General features: G+C 43.1%; 1 protein-coding gene across 2 annotated transcripts in view; it reads left to right on the top strand.

Moving 5' to 3' along the window:
• The first annotated feature begins 4011 nt into the window (after window positions 1-4011).
• The window catches only part of klhl24a (kelch-like family member 24a), a 35140-nt gene continuing 18468 nt past the window's right edge, over window positions 4012-20683 (top strand). For both annotated transcript variants that reach the window (XR_009507847.1, XM_059949741.1), the window contains exons 1-4: window positions 4012-4293; window positions 8426-9390; window positions 10114-10298; window positions 11748-11866. Coding sequence is in view for 1 of the 2 variants with exons in the window: in XM_059949741.1 (XP_059805724.1) it covers window positions 8471-9390; window positions 10114-10298; window positions 11748-11866 (1224 nt within the window). In the remaining variant the exon portion in view is untranslated. The remainder of the gene's footprint in view (window positions 4294-8425; window positions 9391-10113; window positions 10299-11747; window positions 11867-20683) is intronic.

Genomic DNA, 20683 nt, shown 5'->3' with positions numbered 1-20683 from the left:
CCAATGCGACACAAAAGCTGCACCACAAAAGGCAATATTCATATTTTGTATTCATCAATTTAATCAAATCAATCAAATTTCATCAATTTAAGGTAATATTCAACATAATAAATCACAGTAAGTTAATATACTAGGGTGTACAATACTCACCAACAGTGGCAGGTGTGTTCGCTCGGGGAGATGAGTGGGTGTTGTGGTGCAGGATCATATCAAGCACGGCAAGGGGGTGAAGGAAGACTCACAGAACTCTTAGAAGTGCTGGCAGCAGGAAATGACACCGGTTTGAATAAAGTGGTGAGGGTTGTTTGCTTGCCAGCATTTTGTTTTTCAGCATAAATTTGCTTGTAGGGAAGAAGGGTTGACGACAGGGAACGACTGAAATGCTGACTCCATTCTAAACTTGAGACCATGTCCATCCCCATTTGTGCCAAGTGTTCTGACTCCCATCATTCCCTCACCGTTGGTAAACTCCCGGGATTTTCAAAATTGTCTGTTGCTTGCAGCATCTGAGAGATAAAAAAGTACGCCTTGAATATGGATCACACCTTGGTCGAGTGGCTGAATCAGCGATGTGTTTGGCGGCAGGAAACGCAGTTATGTTAGGATGAATGCTGTCCAAATGTTTAGGATGGGCTGGCGCATTGTCAAGCAACAAAAGAACTTTAAAGGCAAGATTCTGTTTCTGGCAGCAGCATCCCAGAGCTGTGTTACCTTCAGCTGATGCTGCATTGCTTATAATTTCCAACTTTTTTTCAAGTGTTAAAGCAGTTCTCTGCTGCTCGGCTGATGGCCCAGGACGCTTAGGAGGCATAGTTAAATATTTCAAGCACAAAATCACTGCATCATAGGTAAAACAAATAAAAGTTTAAGAGCACAAGGTCACATGTCCACACATTTCCAAAACCAATGCAAGACTGGCGGGAGTGAGACTGTGAGGCACGCGCACGTGACTTGTATTGGTGGGAAAGCAGTGCTCCTCGCATAACTCTGAGTTTTGGGTGCACATCAGGAGACATTGGTAGAAATAAGTTCCTCGCATAACTGTGAATCCGCATTGACTGAAGACGCATATAAAGAGGATAGGTGAATTCAATAGAACAGTCCTGTTTTCCTCACCCTTTTCAATTTTGTATCCATATTATTGGAATTTAAATTCTTATTCATTTCTAAACTTCTTGTCTTTTTTTCTTTATTCTGGAGATTTACATAACCTCTCCTGCACCCTCTTTCCCTTTTATCTTTACTTTTCCAAGCTGTTGAACGTACTCCCTAATATTTAGTTTAAAGCCTTATCCATTGCCCTAGATATGCAATTCACCAGGACCCTGGTCCCAGCATGGCTCAGGTGGAGTCTGTCTCATCGAAACAACTCCCTCCTTCCTCAATACTGGTGCCAATGTCCTTTGAATTCAAACCCCCACCCCACCACATGAACCTTTCAGACACGCAATTACCTTTCTGTACTTATTCTGTCCTTCTATCTTAACCTTTTGCCTATTTGCATGTGGCTCAGAGATTACTACCTTTTTGGTTCTGCATTTTAGTTTAGTCACTAGCTGCTCAAATTTCCACAGCAGAGTTTCTCTCTTTGTTCTTTCATTGGTACCCACGTGGAGCACAACAACTGGATCTTTCCCCTCCCACTCCAAATCTCTTTTCAAATCAGTCAAGATGTCCTGAAGTCGGCCATCAGACAACAGAGCTATCGGGCTACTGGATCCTAGCAACGGATAAATTCATCTATTCCCCTGACAATACCATCCCCTATTACAACTACATTCCTCTTCTCTTCACATCTCTTGAATGGCTCCCTGGACCATACTATCACTGTTCCTTTCTACAGCCCCCACTCTCATCCTCATGGGGAGCAACAATCTCAGACCTGTTGGGCAAGCTCAAGGACTGAGGCTCCTCCAGCACCACCTCTTTGTTCCCCCTACCTGCCTCACTCTCAGTCACACCCCCTTGTCCCTGGCTACAGACCGAACTTGAAGTAGTTAATGCGATGGGTGTGAATGCTTCCTGAAACAGAGAATCCAGGCAACTCTACCCTTCCCTGACGCATCGCAGTGTTTGAAGCTCAGGTTCCAGGTCATCACCCTTGAGCCTGAGTTCCTTGAGCAGCCAACACTTGCTGCAGACTTGGTCACCGGGAACCACAAAGGGGTCCACCAGCTCCCACGTTATGCAGCTACAGCACATCTCCTAATCCTGCATCAACAAGAGAAACTCTGCAGGTGCTGGAAATCCGAGTAACACACACAAAATGCTGGAGGAGCTCAGCAGGCCAGGCAGTATCTATAGAAAAGAGTACAGTTGACATTTCAGGCTGAGCATCCCCATTTTATTTAATTTGTTGTAATTTTCTTGATTATAAAACAGCAATACTATAGAAATATAAAAAGAGACATTACCTGTGCATACCTGTGCCTCCTTGCTGAAGCCTCTTGTTCCAAAAACCTCGGATACCTGACTCGTCCACTGGCCCACTCCAAGATAACCTCCTCTGCTCCTCATCAAAGCTTCTTGAAAGCCTTGGCTCTCCACTCTAATGCAGTCCCACTCCAACAATGGCTGCATGCACAACGCTTGCTCCAATCGCTTTTCATTGGTCGTTGCCAAGTGCCTAATTCCCCTACAACCTTTAGACCACCGGATGTCCAAAATGGCCCTGTTCCCTTTTACAAATCACACTCCCACAATGCACAGGGCAACAGCTCTTCGCAGTCTCAAGCCCACTCAACGTCCTCCGCACTCTTGGTATTTAGCACACCCTCACTGGGAAGAATGCTTTCACCCCTGCTTGTGCCCGACATTATCTTATATGTCTCCATCTCATCCCCCGTCAGTCTCTTATGTTCCAGGTAATAAAGGTTCCCAGACTGTGCAACCTCTCCTGGTATCTCAGACCCTCAAATCCAAGCAGGCTCCTGCACTCTTTCTAATTTAATGACATCTTTCCTGTAACAGAAAGGCCAAAACTGTTGAGAATATTCCCAGTGCGTTTTCACCAATGTCCTAGAACTCCTACACTCAGCATAACTCCTATATTCAATGCCCTGACTCAATTTATTCCGGATATCACTGTTCTCTTCCCTGAACGATTCGAGTGCTGGGCCGGATTGAAGAGGCTGGGGTGCTGGGACAGGAGGCGAGGCAAGGGCAGGTTCTGCTGGTTGCTCAGCTCCGTCTTGTACTGAGGCTGTAGCCTGCTCCCGCTCCGGTGGTGCCTGGCTTTGTGTCTTTGGTAAAACTTCAGTTCTGGAGCTATTTGCTTACTTTTATTGTTTGCACATTTTTTTTCTCTCTCTGCACATTGGGTGTCCTACGGTCTTTTATTTTTAACGGGTGCTTTTGAGGCTATGTTTTATGGCTGCCTTTAGAAAGGCCAATGTCAATGTCGTATAATGTACACGTGTTGATAATAAATGTACTTTGAACTCTCTAAGTTTTCTGTTTTTACTTCTGGTGAGTTGCTTATTCAGCCTCCTGCGTCCACTTAACCGGCACTGAATCGACAACAACTTATAAGTACCTGCTCCTTACCGAGAGGCAGGAATCTACGTGAATAGTAACGGGAGATAGTCCAGCTTCCGCTGAAGACGGCTACAACGGGCATCCAAGTTTTGAACATGGATTACTCAATTGCCCAGAAGCGTTTGCAGTGAAATAAGAATTTCAAACCTCAATTTCCTCAGAAGTTGGTTCCGAACAATGGAGTTAAAACCGATGGAGTCCCGAAGACTTTGTTTTTTCCCCCCCCCTTTTTTCCACTGTAAATCAGGAAAGCTGAACACCTCACTCCACTTCTTAGTCTCTGAGACTAGATTTCTTATAGCCCTGCCTCTGTGTTTGCTTATCGAACACTTGCTAGTGGAATAATTTGGCTGCATCTGGGTTTGGGATTTATATGGGAATTGCAGTCAGTGGCTCGCTCAAGTTTTGTGGGCGGAGTCGGGTCAGTGCCAGAGTCTATATTAGTAGACTACATCTCCCGGCATGCTGCTAAACCCGGCGCTGATGCAATGGGTAGGTGCTGATGTTGTCGCTCTTTGTTTAGATTCAGAATAACAGGCAATGGGAGAAGATCACTCGGTGAAGGTGGCTCTTATTTTGTAATAAGAACAAACGCACCACAACAGTGTCAAAAAAAAAGGAAATTGTGCTGTGGTACCATCTTGAATTGGAATCAAATCCTCAAACTCAAGATATCAACAGACAGGAAGAAGTTAACCAGAAAATTAATCTTTGTTGGGAAGAGTCGTTTCTGAACGAGAGCGTCGTTCCTGAGCAGTAAGAACTTTTTTTTCAACTTGCAGATTTTAAACGTGGAACGGCTATAAGTGACTGAGCACAAACGGGAGATTTTGTACATTGATTAGTTTGAGTCAGTGGAAGTTTTGTGCTTAAACAAAATTTTCGTGTTTCTTTCCAAAACACGAAAATAAATTCTGGTAGCAAACAGATATAAAATTAACTTGCTTGCTGATGGTTAATTAATAGTTATAATCATGTTTGGATTGATATCGGTGCAATGATGTGTGTGTGTGTGTGTGTGAGAGGGGATTATTTATATTCAGTCTTGAACAGAGCCTCGCAGAAAGTATTGTTTATGCAATTCCGTTTAAAGCTCAGTCAGTGTCAGAGCGAGCTCTTGGGGAAATAAAGATGGTGCTGACGCGGACTGTTATTGTTCTCCCATGTGACCAGGAGAGGGCTTTGTTTACATTGACTCCCGGAACAGTCGGAATACAGGAATCCTCGGACATAAGACTCCGTGGCGAATGAAAATTCTCCAAAGCACAACTCTATTGTAATCGGATTCCTCTAAAGAAGTAAAAATTAATATATTTAGCCTCATAAGTATAGCGAGTGTGATTTTCCTTTGACTTTTAAGGAATGATCAGGAGAGGGCGCTCGGTGAACCAAACAGCTTTTGTGTTTACCATTTGACGCTGTTTTCCGGGCGGATTTAATATATTTTATCTTCTTTGCTGATTTGAGCTCCACAAAGTCACAGACAGCTGATCCAGCCTGGCGTCGGCCAAAATTGCAGTTTACGACATGTTTCAGGAATCCTGTGGTTTTCTGTCCTGGCAGAGCGGCTGAGAATTGAGGAGCTCGAAATCTTGAAATATTTTGTTGGAATATGTTCTAGTTGTCAGGTGGAGTTGAGGGATATTAACATTAGAGGAAATAAAACTTTGTTGAATAAAACTGTTCTAGGGGAATGGACAGGTGCCAATGTTGGCGAGGTTTGAGTTGCACTGCCAACTGTAAAAGTGACGCATAATTAACTGTGAATGTAGAGGAAGTTTTTAAAACCTTTCTCCCTGTGCCCTCCCGGTGCAAAGATCGAGATAGCTGGATGCCTTAAGTCACTTCCTTTTACTGGTGAACAGCTCCAGATATTGGTGGGGCCAGTTCAACATGCAGAACTGCGCATCCACATATGTAAACTTCACAGCTGATGCCCACAGCCTGCGTCTGGGTGCTGCTCTGTATTTGCGCTTGTGCGCCGTGTTGCTACGTGTAGTTCCGTGTATGTTGCGTGCACATGCCACGTGATACACGGCTGTTTTGATTCAGATGCGTTTATGAATTTGGAGCAATGCCAATCTACAAAGAAATCCGTGCACCTTTCTTTCGTTACAGCCGGTTTAACCTGATGCAACGAAAGCGATCGTTGCCGATCAAAAAAATTGCACCCGGAATTGAAAGTCGCATCCGTGTAATCAAGGACATTAGTTACAAAGGCGAGGAGTTCCGCCTCGAATTTGTTGTTTTTAAGGTGGTGCTATCGTTTCCTGTTTTGTGAAATACATTATTTCCCCTTTGATAACAAATGAACTTCAGTTCATTTAGGTTAACAGCGTATATGCGTGCACAACAAATTAAGCAATATTACCACAAATTAACAGATAATAAAATATATTCCAGAATATTGACCTATCTATATACATTTCGATATTGTGCAGAAGTCTCCAGCGCATTCTGTAAAGCGAGATGCTTTCAAAATATTGAAAAGTTTCTAAATAACAACAAAAATGACTATAAAGAGCAGTAAACAGTTAAAAGAAAAAGAAATCAAGTCAATATTTGGTGTGATCACTCGTGCCCTTTAAAACTGCATCAATTCTCGTAGGTCCACTGTTACGCAACTTTATTAGAAAAACTGGCTGGTAGTTTGTTCCAAACATCCTGGAGAACGTGCCAGAGTTCTTCTGTGCCTCTCTAGGTTGTCGCAGACAGCCTCAGTGATGTTGAGATCAGGGCTCTGCCCATCAGAAACCATGTAAAAATCTAAGACGTTTTGCACAGTACTGTATAGGATGTCCTTCCAGTTACCAAATAACACTTAATACTACTGAGCTAGTACAAAGCTAGGTATTCTTCTTTGTGTTTTCCATTCTCGTCCCTACTTTAACTGAAATACAGTATTGTGCAAAAGTCTAAAGCATTATACACACACACACACACACACACACAGAGCAATGTTCACACAGTACTGTACTTTCCCCCATTTCTGACATAATCCAAGTCACATATATTCACTACTTTTATTTCATGAGGTAACTTAAGTGCTTGCTTATTGACGTTTAATAATGTTGCATAGAATGGGGCTATAAACCCCATTAGGTCATAGTGTAACCACCCTATAGGTTCCATTGCCCCTGCGCTCATTCCCTATGGGTGTGCAACTTATTCCCTGACAAAGTCCGTCCGCATCCTGACTCTATTTCCACACAGCCACTTAGCTATATTTTTCAAATAAGGGTAATTTAAGTGCCACCCTTCCTCTCCTTCAAAGCTGTTTCTCTTATCAAAATTGTTTATGATTTTGAATATCCCTTTTAACTCTTCTGTTCAAAGAAGAACAACAATTCTAGGAATTCTGTTCCTGTACAGGCCACCCCTGGGGCACAAACACTATCTATACATCAGTATTATGGACATCTGTACATAATATTCAGCTGTTCTAATATTATTTAATATATAAGAGTCTGACATACATACTTTTCATTCCTATGAGCAGCAGAACTGCTCCCCTTCCCCTTTTATCCCCCTCTCCATTTTTCTCCTCCCTTCCCCTTCCATTCTCACCCTCTCCATCCACTTCCCCCTCCCTCACCCACACCCCCCTCACCCCCACCCCCCTCCTTGCCCCTCTGTCTCCCCCCTCCCCCCTTATGCTTTGGTTACTGTTCTTATCGGTCTGTGTTTTTATACCATTCAGTGCAACCATGTGGAGATGTGGTTTCCATATCGAGTAACCATTGGCTGCGTTCTCTGCCATGGATAAGATTGAAGGACATCTATAAAAAGAAACCCATTCATTATTGGGGGATAGCCTGTACACAGTTGGAATCAGTCATCACTTGGTGTTTGCCAGGCTCTCAGATGAACAGTTGGATCCCTGCAGTTGCCAGGGCATTCAGAAAAATGCAGACCTACTCACCTCCCTCATACTATTCTAGTACATCTTTTCTGTCGGTTCTCCAAGACCAGGATTGTGGAGTCTGGAACTGAGCACAGTACCCCGGCTGAAGCCTGACTACTGATTTATACATGGAGCTTTCAGATGCCTCGCACTTGTTTTCAATTCTTTAACAAAGCTGAGAGCCTGATTTGTTTTCCTAATTTGTCCTGCAAATTTCAAATAGTAGTGCATCTCTCACTTCCTGTGCCCATTTTAAAATTATCACTGAGTCTTATAGCACAGAAACAGGCCCTCAGCTCCATTTAGTCCGTGCTGAGCTATTATTCTGCCTAGTCCCGTCGACCTACCCTCCATATCCCACACATCCACGTACCTATCCAAATTTCTCATAAATGCTGAAATCGAACCCAAATCCACCTCTTCTGCTGGCAGCTTGTTCCACACTCTCACCACCCTCTGAGTGAAGAAGTTGCCCTTTGTTTCACCTTTCAACTTTAACCCATGACCTCTAGTTCTAGTTTCACCCAACCTCGGTGGAAAAAGCCTGCTTGCATTTACCATATCCAGATTCCACTTAATTTCTCCCCTCATTCTCCTGTGCTCTAGGGAATAAAGTCCTAAATGATTTAACCTATCCCAATAACTCAGGTCCTCAAGTCCTATAAGCTTAATTACCCCTGTGTAACAATACACTACCACCTGTGGCTGACTAGACTGAATTACAAACACATAACAAGTAGACTTCAAGCTTAGTGGAGACATTTGATAAGTGGAGACTTCACCTGGCTCTCTCTAATCAATCTCCCTCCAGAGTAACAGATCACAAGTCCATTCTACAAGGTCAGAACTCAATTACTATTAGTCTTTTGCTTCTGATAACATTGCCTCTGTATTCAGTACATGCAGTGTTTTGTGGACATGTGAAGAAGAATAATATGTAGATCATTAGTTAAATTTGTAACTGAATCTGTTCTTCTGGTCCAGGGTCACGTAGGAGCTTCTTACTACAGAAAGTGGCCGGATAAAGACATGGTGTTGATCTTGGGCCGACGCATTAGCAGGGATGACAACCACTACCAAGACTCGCCCATCACCAAACGTAAAGTCTTTGAGCTTGAACAGAAGCCCTTGACTGGTCAAGAGGTTTATGACTTTTCCTCGGGCTCGTCCCATGCCGAGAGCATCCTGGAGATGTTGAATGAATTTCGGAACAGCAGGCTGTTCACTGACGTGATTATCTGTGTGGAGGGCCGAGAGTTTCCCTGCCACCGCGCCATCCTCTCTTCCTGCAGCAGCTACTTCAGAGCCATGTTCTGCAATGATCACCGTGAGAGCAGGGAGATGCTGGTGGAGATTAATGGGATATTTGCTGAAGCCATGGACCAGTTCCTGCAATATGTCTACACCGGGAGGGTAAAAATCACCCCAGACAACGTACAGTATCTCTTTGAAACTTCTAACCTCTTCCAGATCAGTGCCATCCGAGAGGCATGTGCCAAGTTCTTAGAGGAGCAGCTCGATCCTTGTAACTGCCTGGGCATCCAGAAGTTCGCCGACACGCACTCCCTGAAGTCTCTCAACTCCAAGTGCAAAGGCTTTTGCCTGCAGACGTTCTCGGAGGTCACTCAACACGAGGAGTTCCTGGGGCTGCAGAAAGACGAGCTGATAGACTACGTCTCGAGTGATGATCTGGTGGTCGGCAAGGAGGAGACAGTATACGAGTCTGTGATGCGTTGGGTCTATCATGACATGGACCAGAGGAGGCCCATGATGAAGGAGGTGCTGACCCACGTCAGGCTCCCCTTGTTACACCCCAATTACTTTGTGCAGACGGTGGAAGGAGATCAGCTGATCCAGAATTCTCCTGAGTGCTACCAACTCCTCCACGAGGCCAGGAGATACCATGTACTTGGTAATGAGATGATGTCACCACGGACTAGACCTCGCAGGTGAGGGGGTAAATGAAACCCAACACTTTTAATTAAAGTATCCCAAGGTTACCGCTACTCTGTAAACAGTCATTTGGGTTGAGACTTAGCCATGGAGAAATAACCTAGGTGGCCTCCCTGTATGTAAAGCCATTCCATTGACTAAAGGGTTTTTATTATAGGAAGCAAGCTGACAGGTGCCCTGAGGTAGATCCAGTTAGACTTTATACATCTTGAGATAATTTAGTCCATGATTTGTCACAACAGGTTGGTGTAAAGCTACCGAGGTTCATCCTGAACAGAACCAGATTTCAACCAGACTCAGAATCCCAGCTTTCATGATTGTCAATTGTGACAAGTGCTGTCTTTTCACAAAAAAATGTTTCTACGTTACTACTGACACTGGAGTGCATTAAGCACTTTGCAAAAATGGCACAGGTAAATGCACCATAATTAGTAATTAGTAGTATTCTTTTATTGACACAAATGCTAATGGACATCCATTTAAAGTAAAGGGAAGCTTTAAAGGAGATATGCAAAGCAGGGTTTTATTTACACTGAAGGTGGTAGATGTCTGGAACAGGCTACCAGGAGATACAATAGTGGTGCTTAGACAGACCCATGAATATGCAGGGAATGGAGGGGTCATGGGCAGGTGGAAGAGAGATACTTTAATCATGAGCCAAAGGGCCAGTTATTCTAATCTGTGTTGTTTGACTCTCTCTGTCCTTTCCTTCCCTCTAGGTCTACAGGTTACTCTGAAGTTATTGTGGTGGTGGGAGGCTGCGAGCGTGTGGGCGGCTTCAATCTGCCTTACACAGAGTGCTATGACCCAGGGACTGGAGAGTGGAGATCGCTGGCCAAACTTCCAGAGTTCACCAAGTCCGAGTATGCAGTGTGCGCCTTGAGGAATGACATCCTAGTAACAGGTAAAGGAACGAAGACTGCAATAATCAAATAGAGCATCACACATTGTCCTCTCACACTCTGGGACTGGCTGGTACTTAGGGTCGAAAATGCAGAACTCAACTTGAGTGACTGAAAAGAGCTGCACAATTAAAGGTAGTATAATGTGGAATAATCGACTGCATCCACAGATTTTAATAGAATCCATGATCTTTTTTTTCATGAATTATCCTCTTAGATATGAAGCAGTTTTTGTGCAAGAACTGACGGCAGTGTCAACCACTTCCTATCATTTTCACCCCTCTATCAATGCCCTCCTCAAAACGTGCTTTGATTTCAAACATGGTCTCTTTCCCTGGGCTGTCTTTCTCTTCCCTTCACTTCCTTTGTACTTTACTGCTGCTGTTCCTCTTCATACCACTCCTCTTTCTCTCTCTTCACTCATTGCTTCTGCCCCTCACTTCCACAGACTTCCCCATCCTTGCTCTTCCAGTTTCTTTCTCCTGTTCCTCCCTCTCCACAGTTGGAACTATTGGGATCTCAGAGTCTCACAATAGGAGACTAGTGCCTTGGATTGCTGTACCTGATCATGCAAAGGCAAGATTGACAACCAAAGGAGTGAATCCATACTTGGTAGATGGATTTCTGCAGAATCAACTTATTGATAATCATGTCTTGGAAATGTAGCTGTCACAGAGAAGACCTGAGCCAGCACAGGTTCCATTAATGGGTGGATGGAAGTGCAGAGCTGTTGAGGATCCACTGGGGGACAGGCATACCCGTGACCTAAGCAACAGGCTGCACATTCAAGATGTCGATTGACTGATTTAGATATTAAACTTCTTTAAAGCCCTCAAAATTTGTCCTAATCTCCTTTCTGAACAGTCTCCACTGAAGCTTTTCAAAGTTCAAAGTAAATATATGTCACCATATACGACCCTGAGGTTCATTTTCCTGTGGGCATACTCAGCGAATATGTAGAATAGTAACTATAACAGGATCAATGAAAGATCAACCAGAGTGTAGAAGACAACAAATTGTGCAATTGCAAATATAAATAAGGCACTATAGAAAGTTGAAAGTGGTGTTTAGATTTTTCTTTATGAAATAGGCTGTACCATAATTGAGCCCAGGGTACACAATTGGAGTTTAAATGTTCCTTCCCATTAAGAACACTAAAATCATTTTCCCTTCATATCCTTTGATGCCATTTATCCTAATCCAGTTGCTGGCATAGGTTTCAAAATTCTGAGCGCTCTTTTGTGAGTCAGTGGTTCTAATTTATCCCTAAACATAAGATTGCAGCTCTTTGTTCATGTTTCCCTCTCTATTTGAAATAGTACCCCTGTTTCTGCAAGCAGACAGTGGACGCAGCAGAAATCTGGTATAGGCCTATTTCCGCTAAAGCTTGTAAAAACACTGCACGGGCCCCGTTTCCAGCCGGGTCTCCAGTTTCTCTTTGTCTCCGACAGGTGGCAGAATCAACAGCCGTGATGTGTGGATGTATAACTCCCAGCTCAACATCTGGATGCGAGTGGCCTGTTTAAACAAAGGCAGGTGGCGCCACAAAATGGCTGTCCTTCTTGGCAAGGTAAAAGCAAGTATTAAACAAACCATAGCTTTTCATTCAGATTTAAGAAGGAAATAAACTCTTGTTACTTGCCTTTTTTAATTAAATGAAGATCAAAATGGTTCAAAGAAAATAAGGTTGAAGTGACTGATAATTAGTTAAGCCTGATTTGCAACAGCTCTCATTTAGTTTCTTTGATGGCTAAGTGGAAATGTGTACATACAAGTGTGCTACAGCTCATCACAAAACAAGTTTTGATCTTCAGTTTGTTCTCTGCCTCTCTTGATCTTTCAGTGATCTCCTCTCTCTCCCAGTTCCTTGTTCCTCTCTTTTATTCAACCTCCTTCCCCATTTCACGGTGGTGTCTTCACACATCTACCTGTGATTCCTTCTCAACTTTTTGGGTCACTTTTTGTAGTTACGCCTTTCTTTGTGTCACAGTCCATTCTATTCTCAATACTCTGTTTAGGAAGTTTTTCAATACATAAATGTCAGCCGTATTTCACTTACAGCACATTGTGGATTCCATTGCCCTCTAGTGACTTGAGAAAAAAAATCCACGTCAATATTTCAGCTTGTACTGTGTGACCTCCCACACAGAACTTTAAAGTGAGGGCCACCCACTCATCCAGGTGGATGTTAAAACCCTGTCATCACCCCTATTTCAAAGAGGGGCATTGGAGTTCGAATGTACTGAACGGTTAAACCCCCAAGCAACGTTACCGAAGAACACTCCTTGGCCATTTCTTTTCATGCTCTGTTCAAGTGGAAATTGGCTGAAATGTTTTCCTGTAGGATAACAGTTCAAAAAAAAGTACTCCTTTGTTTGAATTCTTCAGGATGCTTTGAAACATGGTCCTTCTTATAAAAGTGACAGCAAGTGCTGTGGCTTTTGTTACTTTTGATGAATTGGTCCAGTAATATAAAAATAGATCTGTTGCCTTTGTCATTCTAGACAGTAAGGTTCAAAGTCAAAGTTGAGATTTTTGCCGTATGTGCAAGTACATGTGTACATAAATGCAGTGTAAAACTTACTTGGAGCAACTTTACTGGCACATCAGATGTGCAACATTCACACAAAAGCATAACTTAAAGATAAATTATGTGCAATTTTTGCAAGAAAGAACAGAATTAGAGCAAAAATAAAAAATCCATTGTAGTGTGATTAGGGTTGGACAGGTTGGTTCGAAAGCTGAATGGTTGAAGTAGGTGCTCTTGAAGCCCTTGACGTGGGACCTCAGGCCTCTGTATCCTCTTGCCTGAATTAGTGGCATGACTCAGATGATAGAAATCTTTATCAGATGTTTGAGGATCTGGGAGATGTGTGGTAGAAACCTGAGCTTGGTGAATGAAGACAATGTGCATCACCCATGAAGTGACTACCGTTGCAATGAAACAACATTAACACATCTCAGCCCAAAACATTGACTGTTTATTTCCCCTCCGTACATGCTGCCCGGATTGCTGGGTTCCTGCAACATTTTGTGTGTGCTGCATAAGATTTCCAGTATCTGCAAAGTCTTTTGTGTTCATGATTAACAAGTACGTGCGTGAATAGACATCTGCTCAGAATCTGCACAGCCATTTGAAAACTATCAAAAGTACGAAAGGTATACATGTGGATTAAGCCTTTAGATATGGAAGAGGAATGGGATTTTGCACTACACAAACACCTGTCAAATGGTGTAAGAACACATTTTAGGAAAAACACCATTACAAAAGGAGTTTCTAAGGTCCGAAAACTGGCTCACTAAATTAACTCCAGCTATTGTCCTGCTGTTTCCTCAGTCATTTAGTTTAAGAAAACTATTTTCAAAGTGTATCACTGGCAAGTTCGACACAATTTGTATCCCTTAGGAAGATTGCAGTGATGTGAAATCTTGATCCATTGTGGTTCATATGATGAAGGTACTCGTTATGCTATTTTTGTAGCAAGTTCCAAGACTTCAGTTGAGTGACAAGAAGGGAAAATATATTGTTGCTAAAAGTAAGGATGGTGTGTGGCTCAGAGCCAAACTTATAGGGACTGGGTTTCCCACAGATCTTTTCTCCTTTGACCCTCTAGGCAGTAAAGTTTATGGATTTCGGAGGAGCTGCAGTGAAATTGCTGCATTGGATTTTGGAGGAAGATAGAAGAGGAGAAAGGAGAGTGATGTTCTTAGATTCAGTTGAAGGGAAGAAGAAATGTTAGTTTTTAATTCTGGCCTTGCTAGAAGATGACACTGTGTCCCTTTATTGCTCTGTAGTTTCAAATGCTGTCACACAGATCAATCTCCTAAAACTACTTCACCACCGGCCTATGTGCCACACTATTTCCTCCTTCAGGATCGAGGATGACTTTCTTTCACTCTGCATCTGTGAAGTTCTGAGGTAGCTACTCAGGCCAATCTGTGAAATGCAAACTCTTCGACAGGTGGAGAAGGAGATGCTTAACTGGGCAAGTGGGTGGGTCTCCTCCAGAAAGCAGAATACACCTTCCAGGTTCTTTATAATTTGACATGTCAATGTCAGAGTGTTTGAGTTCCCTAGCAGTGTGTGAAGAGTGAAATTAAGGTACGTCCCTGCTGCAGTTGGGATCCTGGCATTTCAGGTCCAGAATTCCAAAGACTGGAGTCTAAGATTCTTTAAACCTGGGATAACCATTGTACCCCAGCCAGCCAGCATACAGGCCTCACAGAGTGAGGCTTTGATCCAATGGTAAGGAGGACCAAAATTAGCCAACTCCTGTAAAAATTGGCTAACCCTCCAGTAAAGATCAAGTAAAACAGCCTTTTTATAAAAAAAGACTCCCCATTATCATAGTTATGCAAGGGTTAATATCGGGAAGTTGTTGTGTTGGAGCTATACAACTACAGCGATGATCCCAGACTGAGCACCTCTACCTTTGCCACGGTTGTGTTATTCTCCTCCCAGGAAAGCCTGCTTCTCTGTGTCGGGAAACACTGTTGTGCTCTTTGTGTGGGTGAACATGCTGAGGCAGGTAAAGCAAATAAGGCTGGGTAACCGAACACCTAGCAACAGAAACGCCAGGGGCTCTCTGCTAGGCTCTCAGATCAGCCACTCACAATGCGCTAATCATCTGGAATATTCCGGGTCACCTCAGTGATACTGGATCCGTAAACATGAAGCACCAACTTGTTCAAACTGGTTGCTGTGGCTTTAAAATGGTGATAGATTTCTAAAAATTATCCTTAAAATATCTTTATCAGAGCTGGTGATTAGTTACTGACATAGAAGTTAACCTTTTCCTCCACAGATTATGCTGGATCTTCTAAGAATTTCCACATTTTCTGTTTCAGTGATGTTACTACCTATGACATTAGCATGTCAACTTTATCATCATCTGTTTTCTGCCAAATAGTGCAACAAGCAGGATTTTCCCTCAATACACAATCGTCATACCTAGAGAGTTTATGAACACCATTAACATCTTCCAGAACATCAGGGATATTCTCCTTCTTCAAAGAACAGTGTTTCCCTTCCTCCACCGTTGATGCTGCCCTCACCTGCATCTCCTCCACTTCCTGGACGTGCTCCCTTACCACATATTCCCAACACTTTAACAGGGATAGAGTTCCTCTTGGCCTTACCCAGCACCCCATGAGCCTCTGCATTCACCTAGTTATTCTCCGCATCTTCCGCCATCTTCAAAGGGATCCACCCCACCCCACTCCCTGCTTTCTACCAAGATCGCTCTCTTCATCAATTCCTTGTCCATTCGTTCCTCCCCATTAATCTTCCTGTGCTGGCATTTATCTATGCAAGTGGAAGAGATACTACACCTGCCCAGTCACTCCTTGCTCATCTCCATTCAGGGCCCCAATCAGTCCTTACAGGTGTATCAGGTCCTCCTGATGTGGCCTCCTCTGCATAGGTGAGACCCAGTGGTAGATTGGGTGACCACTTTGTGGGGCATCTTCGCTCCATCATCAACAAACAGGATTTCCCAGTGGCCAATCCCCATTTCCATTCCAACATATTGGTCTGTGACCTCCTCTAATTCCACTAGGAGGCCAATCTCAGTTTGGAGGAACAACATCTTATATTTCCATCTGGGTAGCCTCCAACCTGTTAGCATGAACAGTGAATTCTCTAACTTCTGATAATTTTCCCCCTCCTCCTTTCCTCTGCTTCTATTCTGCACTCTGGCTTCTTTTTTCACCTCCTCGGTGCCTCTCCTTTCCTTTCTCCCATGGTCCACTCTCCTCTCTTATCAGATTCCTTATTCTTCAGCCTTTTACCTTTTCCACCTATCACCTCCCAGCTTCTCATTTCATCCCCACCTCCCCCACCCACCTGGCTTCACCTATCGCCTTCTAGCTTGTGTTCCTTTCCCTCCCCCTCACCTTTTTATTCGGACTTCCTGCCCCTTCCTTTCTTGTACTGATTAAAGGTCTCAACCCAAATTGTCTAATGTTTATTCCTTTCCTCAGATGCTGTCAGACTTGCTGAGTTTCTCCAGCATTTTGCTTGTGTTACTCTGGATTTCTAGCATCTGCAGAATGTCTTGTGTTTATGACATTCAGTTCACTCCATCTCTGCCTCGCTTTCAACTCTCTCGTGCTTCTTTCATCCTGACCTCCTCACGGGAATAAATCAGCTTGGAAACAGGTCCTGTTCCCCATCTCATCCATGTCGACCATGGTGCTCATTTGCCAGAATTTGGTCCCTATCCCTCTAAACCTTTCCTATCCATGTACTTATCCAAATGTCTTCTAAATGTTATCATTGTACTTGCCTCAACCACTTCCTCTGGCAGCTTTGTGCTTGTGTTCACCACCCTCTGCATGAAGAAGTTGCCTTTTTGTATCACTATGCCCTTTTAAATTCCCCGTTTTATTTGGCGACATCTGTGAAAAGAAGCAGAGTTAACAGAAGTTTTTCCACCTGAGGTATTAACTGTCTCTGTTTCTATTGATGCTGCCTGCTTTCTGAGTGTTTCTGGCATTGTCTCATACAATTTCTGATTTCTAACATCGTTAGTTTTAAAGAGAATGTTTGAGGTCGTACAGAAAGAAGTTTTACCCTGTTTTCACCTTTGTACTTAAGAAAGGATGAGCTGGCATTAGACAGAGGTTTAACCAGTTTGATTACTGGGATGTATAAAGGACAGTTGAGCCTGTTGGGCCTATTATCATTGTACGTGTGATGTTATAAGAGTGGGTGCTTCCCCTAGTGAATAAGGCAGTGCCCACTTCATTAGAAGTAGAGTTGGGAAATTTCTTCTCAGAGGATGGTAAACCTAGATGTCTGTGGAGCTGAAGTCAGTTGTTATATCCAAGACAGAGATCAACAGACATCTGAACTAGTAGAGGTATGCAGAGAGAGTGGGGAAATGGTTCTGAAACTAAAATTGAATCAACCATGATCTTACTGAAAGTTCAAGGGGTCAAGTACATTTCTCGTTCAAGTGTCTTAGTTATCCTGTTGAAATCTTAAGAATGTAATTTTTGAAAAATTGGTCATAGGTAAGGAACTCTTCTCTGCGTCTAACCCACGTGTTACCTGAGCAGACAACTGAATGTTTAATGGGGCAGCATAAGGTTAACTTTCCTCTGTCACTGAACTGGGATGTTTGAAGGCACAGTGTAGAGGGAGGTTTACCTCCTTATCAATCACAGTTGAGCAGCTATTGTTGAATGCGTGTATGGACTATGCACAGGTGGAATGAAACACATCACAGGCATAAAGCATTAGAGACTCAGCATTGACAAGAAAATCATAAATTGCTAATAAATTACACAAAAATTATATAAGAAAAAACAAAATTGGAATACAAAAAAACAAGGTCCATTGTCATACAAAGTGGTGTTGCTAAACTGAGGTAGTTAAGGTTGTGCCAGTTAATTCAAGAACCGATTGGTTGAAAGGAAGTAACTGTTCTTGAACCTGGTGATGTGGGACTTTGGACTTCTGTTACCACCTGCTACAAGAAGATGGCAAGGTCCACGTTGTGGGGATGGTTATTAATAGTTGTTGCCTTCTTGATGTTTAAACTTATGGTGGGGAAGGATGTGCCTGTGACATTGGGCTGACTCCACTACTCTCTGCAGCTTTTTACACTCCTATACATTTGAATTGCTCTACCAGACCAGACTTGAACCAGTGAGGACAGTTGCAACAGTACGTCTGCAAGCGTTTGTTAGTGTTCAGTGACATGCAAACCTTCTCAGCCTTTCCTGAGTGCTCCAGTTTCCTCTTAGATCCCAAAGCTGTGAGGGTTAGTAAACTAATTATCCATTCTTAATTGCTGCTGTGACTGGTAGAATCTGTGCAACAAGGAATTGATAGGACTGTGGGGAGACGAAAATAGGTCATGGTGTGAACATGTGCTTGATAATCAAACCGGACTTGATGGGCCAAAGAGCCTGTTTCCGAACTGTAACTCTGTACAACTGTATGAAAAACGAAAATCAGAGGTGTACAGCCAAGTAAACTACTTGGCACAAAGGAAAATCGTTGTCGTGGTGGGAGAGCTGCCATCTCAGCCACGGAACTCCTCTTCAGGAATCTCTCTGGATCGCGTTCCTGACTTCTGCATAGTACAGTATATTGGTTAAAACAGAAAGGTGTTTGGGAAATAAGAGCACTCAGCTTTGTACCAACTCAGTAGTGTTAGGTGGCATTTGGTAACTGGAAAGACATAATACTGTATACTGTACCCTAGTTTTAGGTACCCTAGCAATGTAGATGTTCCTGAAATTGAAATAGATGAAAGTTTGTTTTCCTAACACAAGTCCTAGGATATTTGAAACCTTGTAAGTTCCAGTAACATGATGATATGGCACACATTGCCGCTTTGTGTGGGAGTTGGAGAGGGCAGAATGCCAGAAATGCGAGAGTGTCAGTGACCAAAGTTGCTCTTACTAAAGAGAAGGTGTTTGGGAAGCTGAAAAGCCTAAAGGTAGATAAGTCATCTGGACCAGATGGTGTACACTCCAGGGTTCTGAAAGAGGTAGCCGAATAGATTGTGGAGGTGTTAGTAATGATCTTTCAGGAATCACTGGATTCTGGAATGGTTCCAAAGGACTGGAAATTTACCAGTGTCACTCCACTCTTTAAGGAGGGGGGGAAAGAAGAAGAAAGGGAATTATAGGCCAGTTAGCATGACGTCACTGCTTGGAAAGATGTTGGAGTCTATTACTAAGGACAAGGTTTAGGGGTACTCGGGGGCACGTGATAAAATAGGCAAAAGTCAGCATGGTTTTCTAAAGAGGAAATCTTACCTAACAAATCTGTTGGAGTACTTTGAGAAAATAACAGGCAGGATAGACAAAGGAGAGTCAGTGAATGTTGTTTATTTTGATTTTCAGAAGGCTTTTGACTAGTTACTGAATGTGAGGCTGCTGAATAAGATAAGAGCCAATGGTGTTCCAGGAAAGGTACTAGCATGGCTAGAGCTTTGGCTGATTGGCAGAAAGCAAAGAGTGGGAATAAAAGATTTTCAATCTGGTTGGCTGCCTGTGACTAGTGGTGTTCCGCAGGGATCGGTGTTTGGGATGATTCCTTTCACGTTGTATTCCAGTGATTTGGATGAAGGAATTGATGACTTTTTGGCCAATTTTGAGGACAATACAAAGATAGGTGGAAGGGCAGGCCTTGTTGAGGAAACAAAGTGTCTGCAAAAGGAGTTAGATAGAAAGGGAGAATTGGCAGAGAATTAGCAGATGGAATATAATGTAGGGAAGTGCATGCTTATGCACTTTGGCAGAAGGCATAAAGGTATGGGCTATTTTCTAAATGGGGAGAAAATTCTCTATTTAGGAGATGCAGAGGGACTTGGGAGTCCTCGTGCAGGATTCCCCAAAAGTAAACTTGCAGGTAGAGTCAGTGGTGAGGAAAACAAATGCAATGTGAGCAGTCATTTCAAGAGGACTAGAATACAGGAGCAAGGATGTAACCCTGAAGCTTTATAGGGCATTGGTCAGATCACACTTGGAGTACTGTGAGCAGTTTTGGGCCACTTATCTAAGAAAATATGTGCTGGCATTGGAGAGAGTCCAGAAGAAAGTGATCCCAGATGTTTGATAGCTCTGGGCCTGTACTTACTTGAGTTCAGTAGAATGATGGGGGAAACTCAATGTAACCTATCAAATATTGAAAGGTCTGGATAAAGTGGATGTGGAGAGGTGTATCCTATAATGGGGAAGACCAGGACCAGAAGACACAGCCCCAGAATAGAGGGATGTCCATTTAGAACAGAAATGAACAGGAATTTCCTTAGCCAGAGGGTGATGAAACTGTGGAATTCATTGCTACAAACGGCCATTCCAGCCAAGTTATTGGGTATATTTAAGGCAGGGGTTAATAAGTTCTTCATTAATTAGGACATCAAAGGTTACTGGGAGAAGGCAGGAGAATGGGGGTTGAGAGGGTTAATAAATCAGCCATGGTGGAATTGAGCAGACATAATGGGCTGAATGGCCTAATTCTGCTCCTAGTATCTCTTGTGGGTTAGCATGGTAATGACCACATGATTTTGAACAAGGCACTTCATTTCTGGCATCTTTACATTGCAGTAAAGAGGATTTAATATTTAACTGGCTCATATTTCCAGCAGGCAAAGACTTTGGTTAGTAACAGTGTAGTGTGTTTATCTGATATACATGCTATCCACTAATGCAGACTGCCAAGATACAAGCAATAAATCATTTGTGTTTTTAGAACAAACCCTCTCCATGACACTGCAAGACCTCTTCCTCAATAACAAATACCTCACAAAATTCCCCCCCACCCCACCTGTACTCAGATGTATCCGAGCATTCCAGAATACAAATTCTCTCCTCAGTTTTTCTAGAAGATACATACACTTCACAGCCGCACTAGAACAAACATTGC

This window comes from Hypanus sabinus, chromosome 2 (genome assembly GCF_030144855.1).
Source record: "Hypanus sabinus isolate sHypSab1 chromosome 2, sHypSab1.hap1, whole genome shotgun sequence".
Classification (NCBI taxonomy): Eukaryota; Metazoa; Chordata; class Chondrichthyes; order Myliobatiformes; family Dasyatidae; genus Hypanus; species Hypanus sabinus.
The sequence above is the reverse complement of the archived record's forward strand: the minus strand, read 5'-3'. Positions and strand labels throughout refer to the sequence as shown.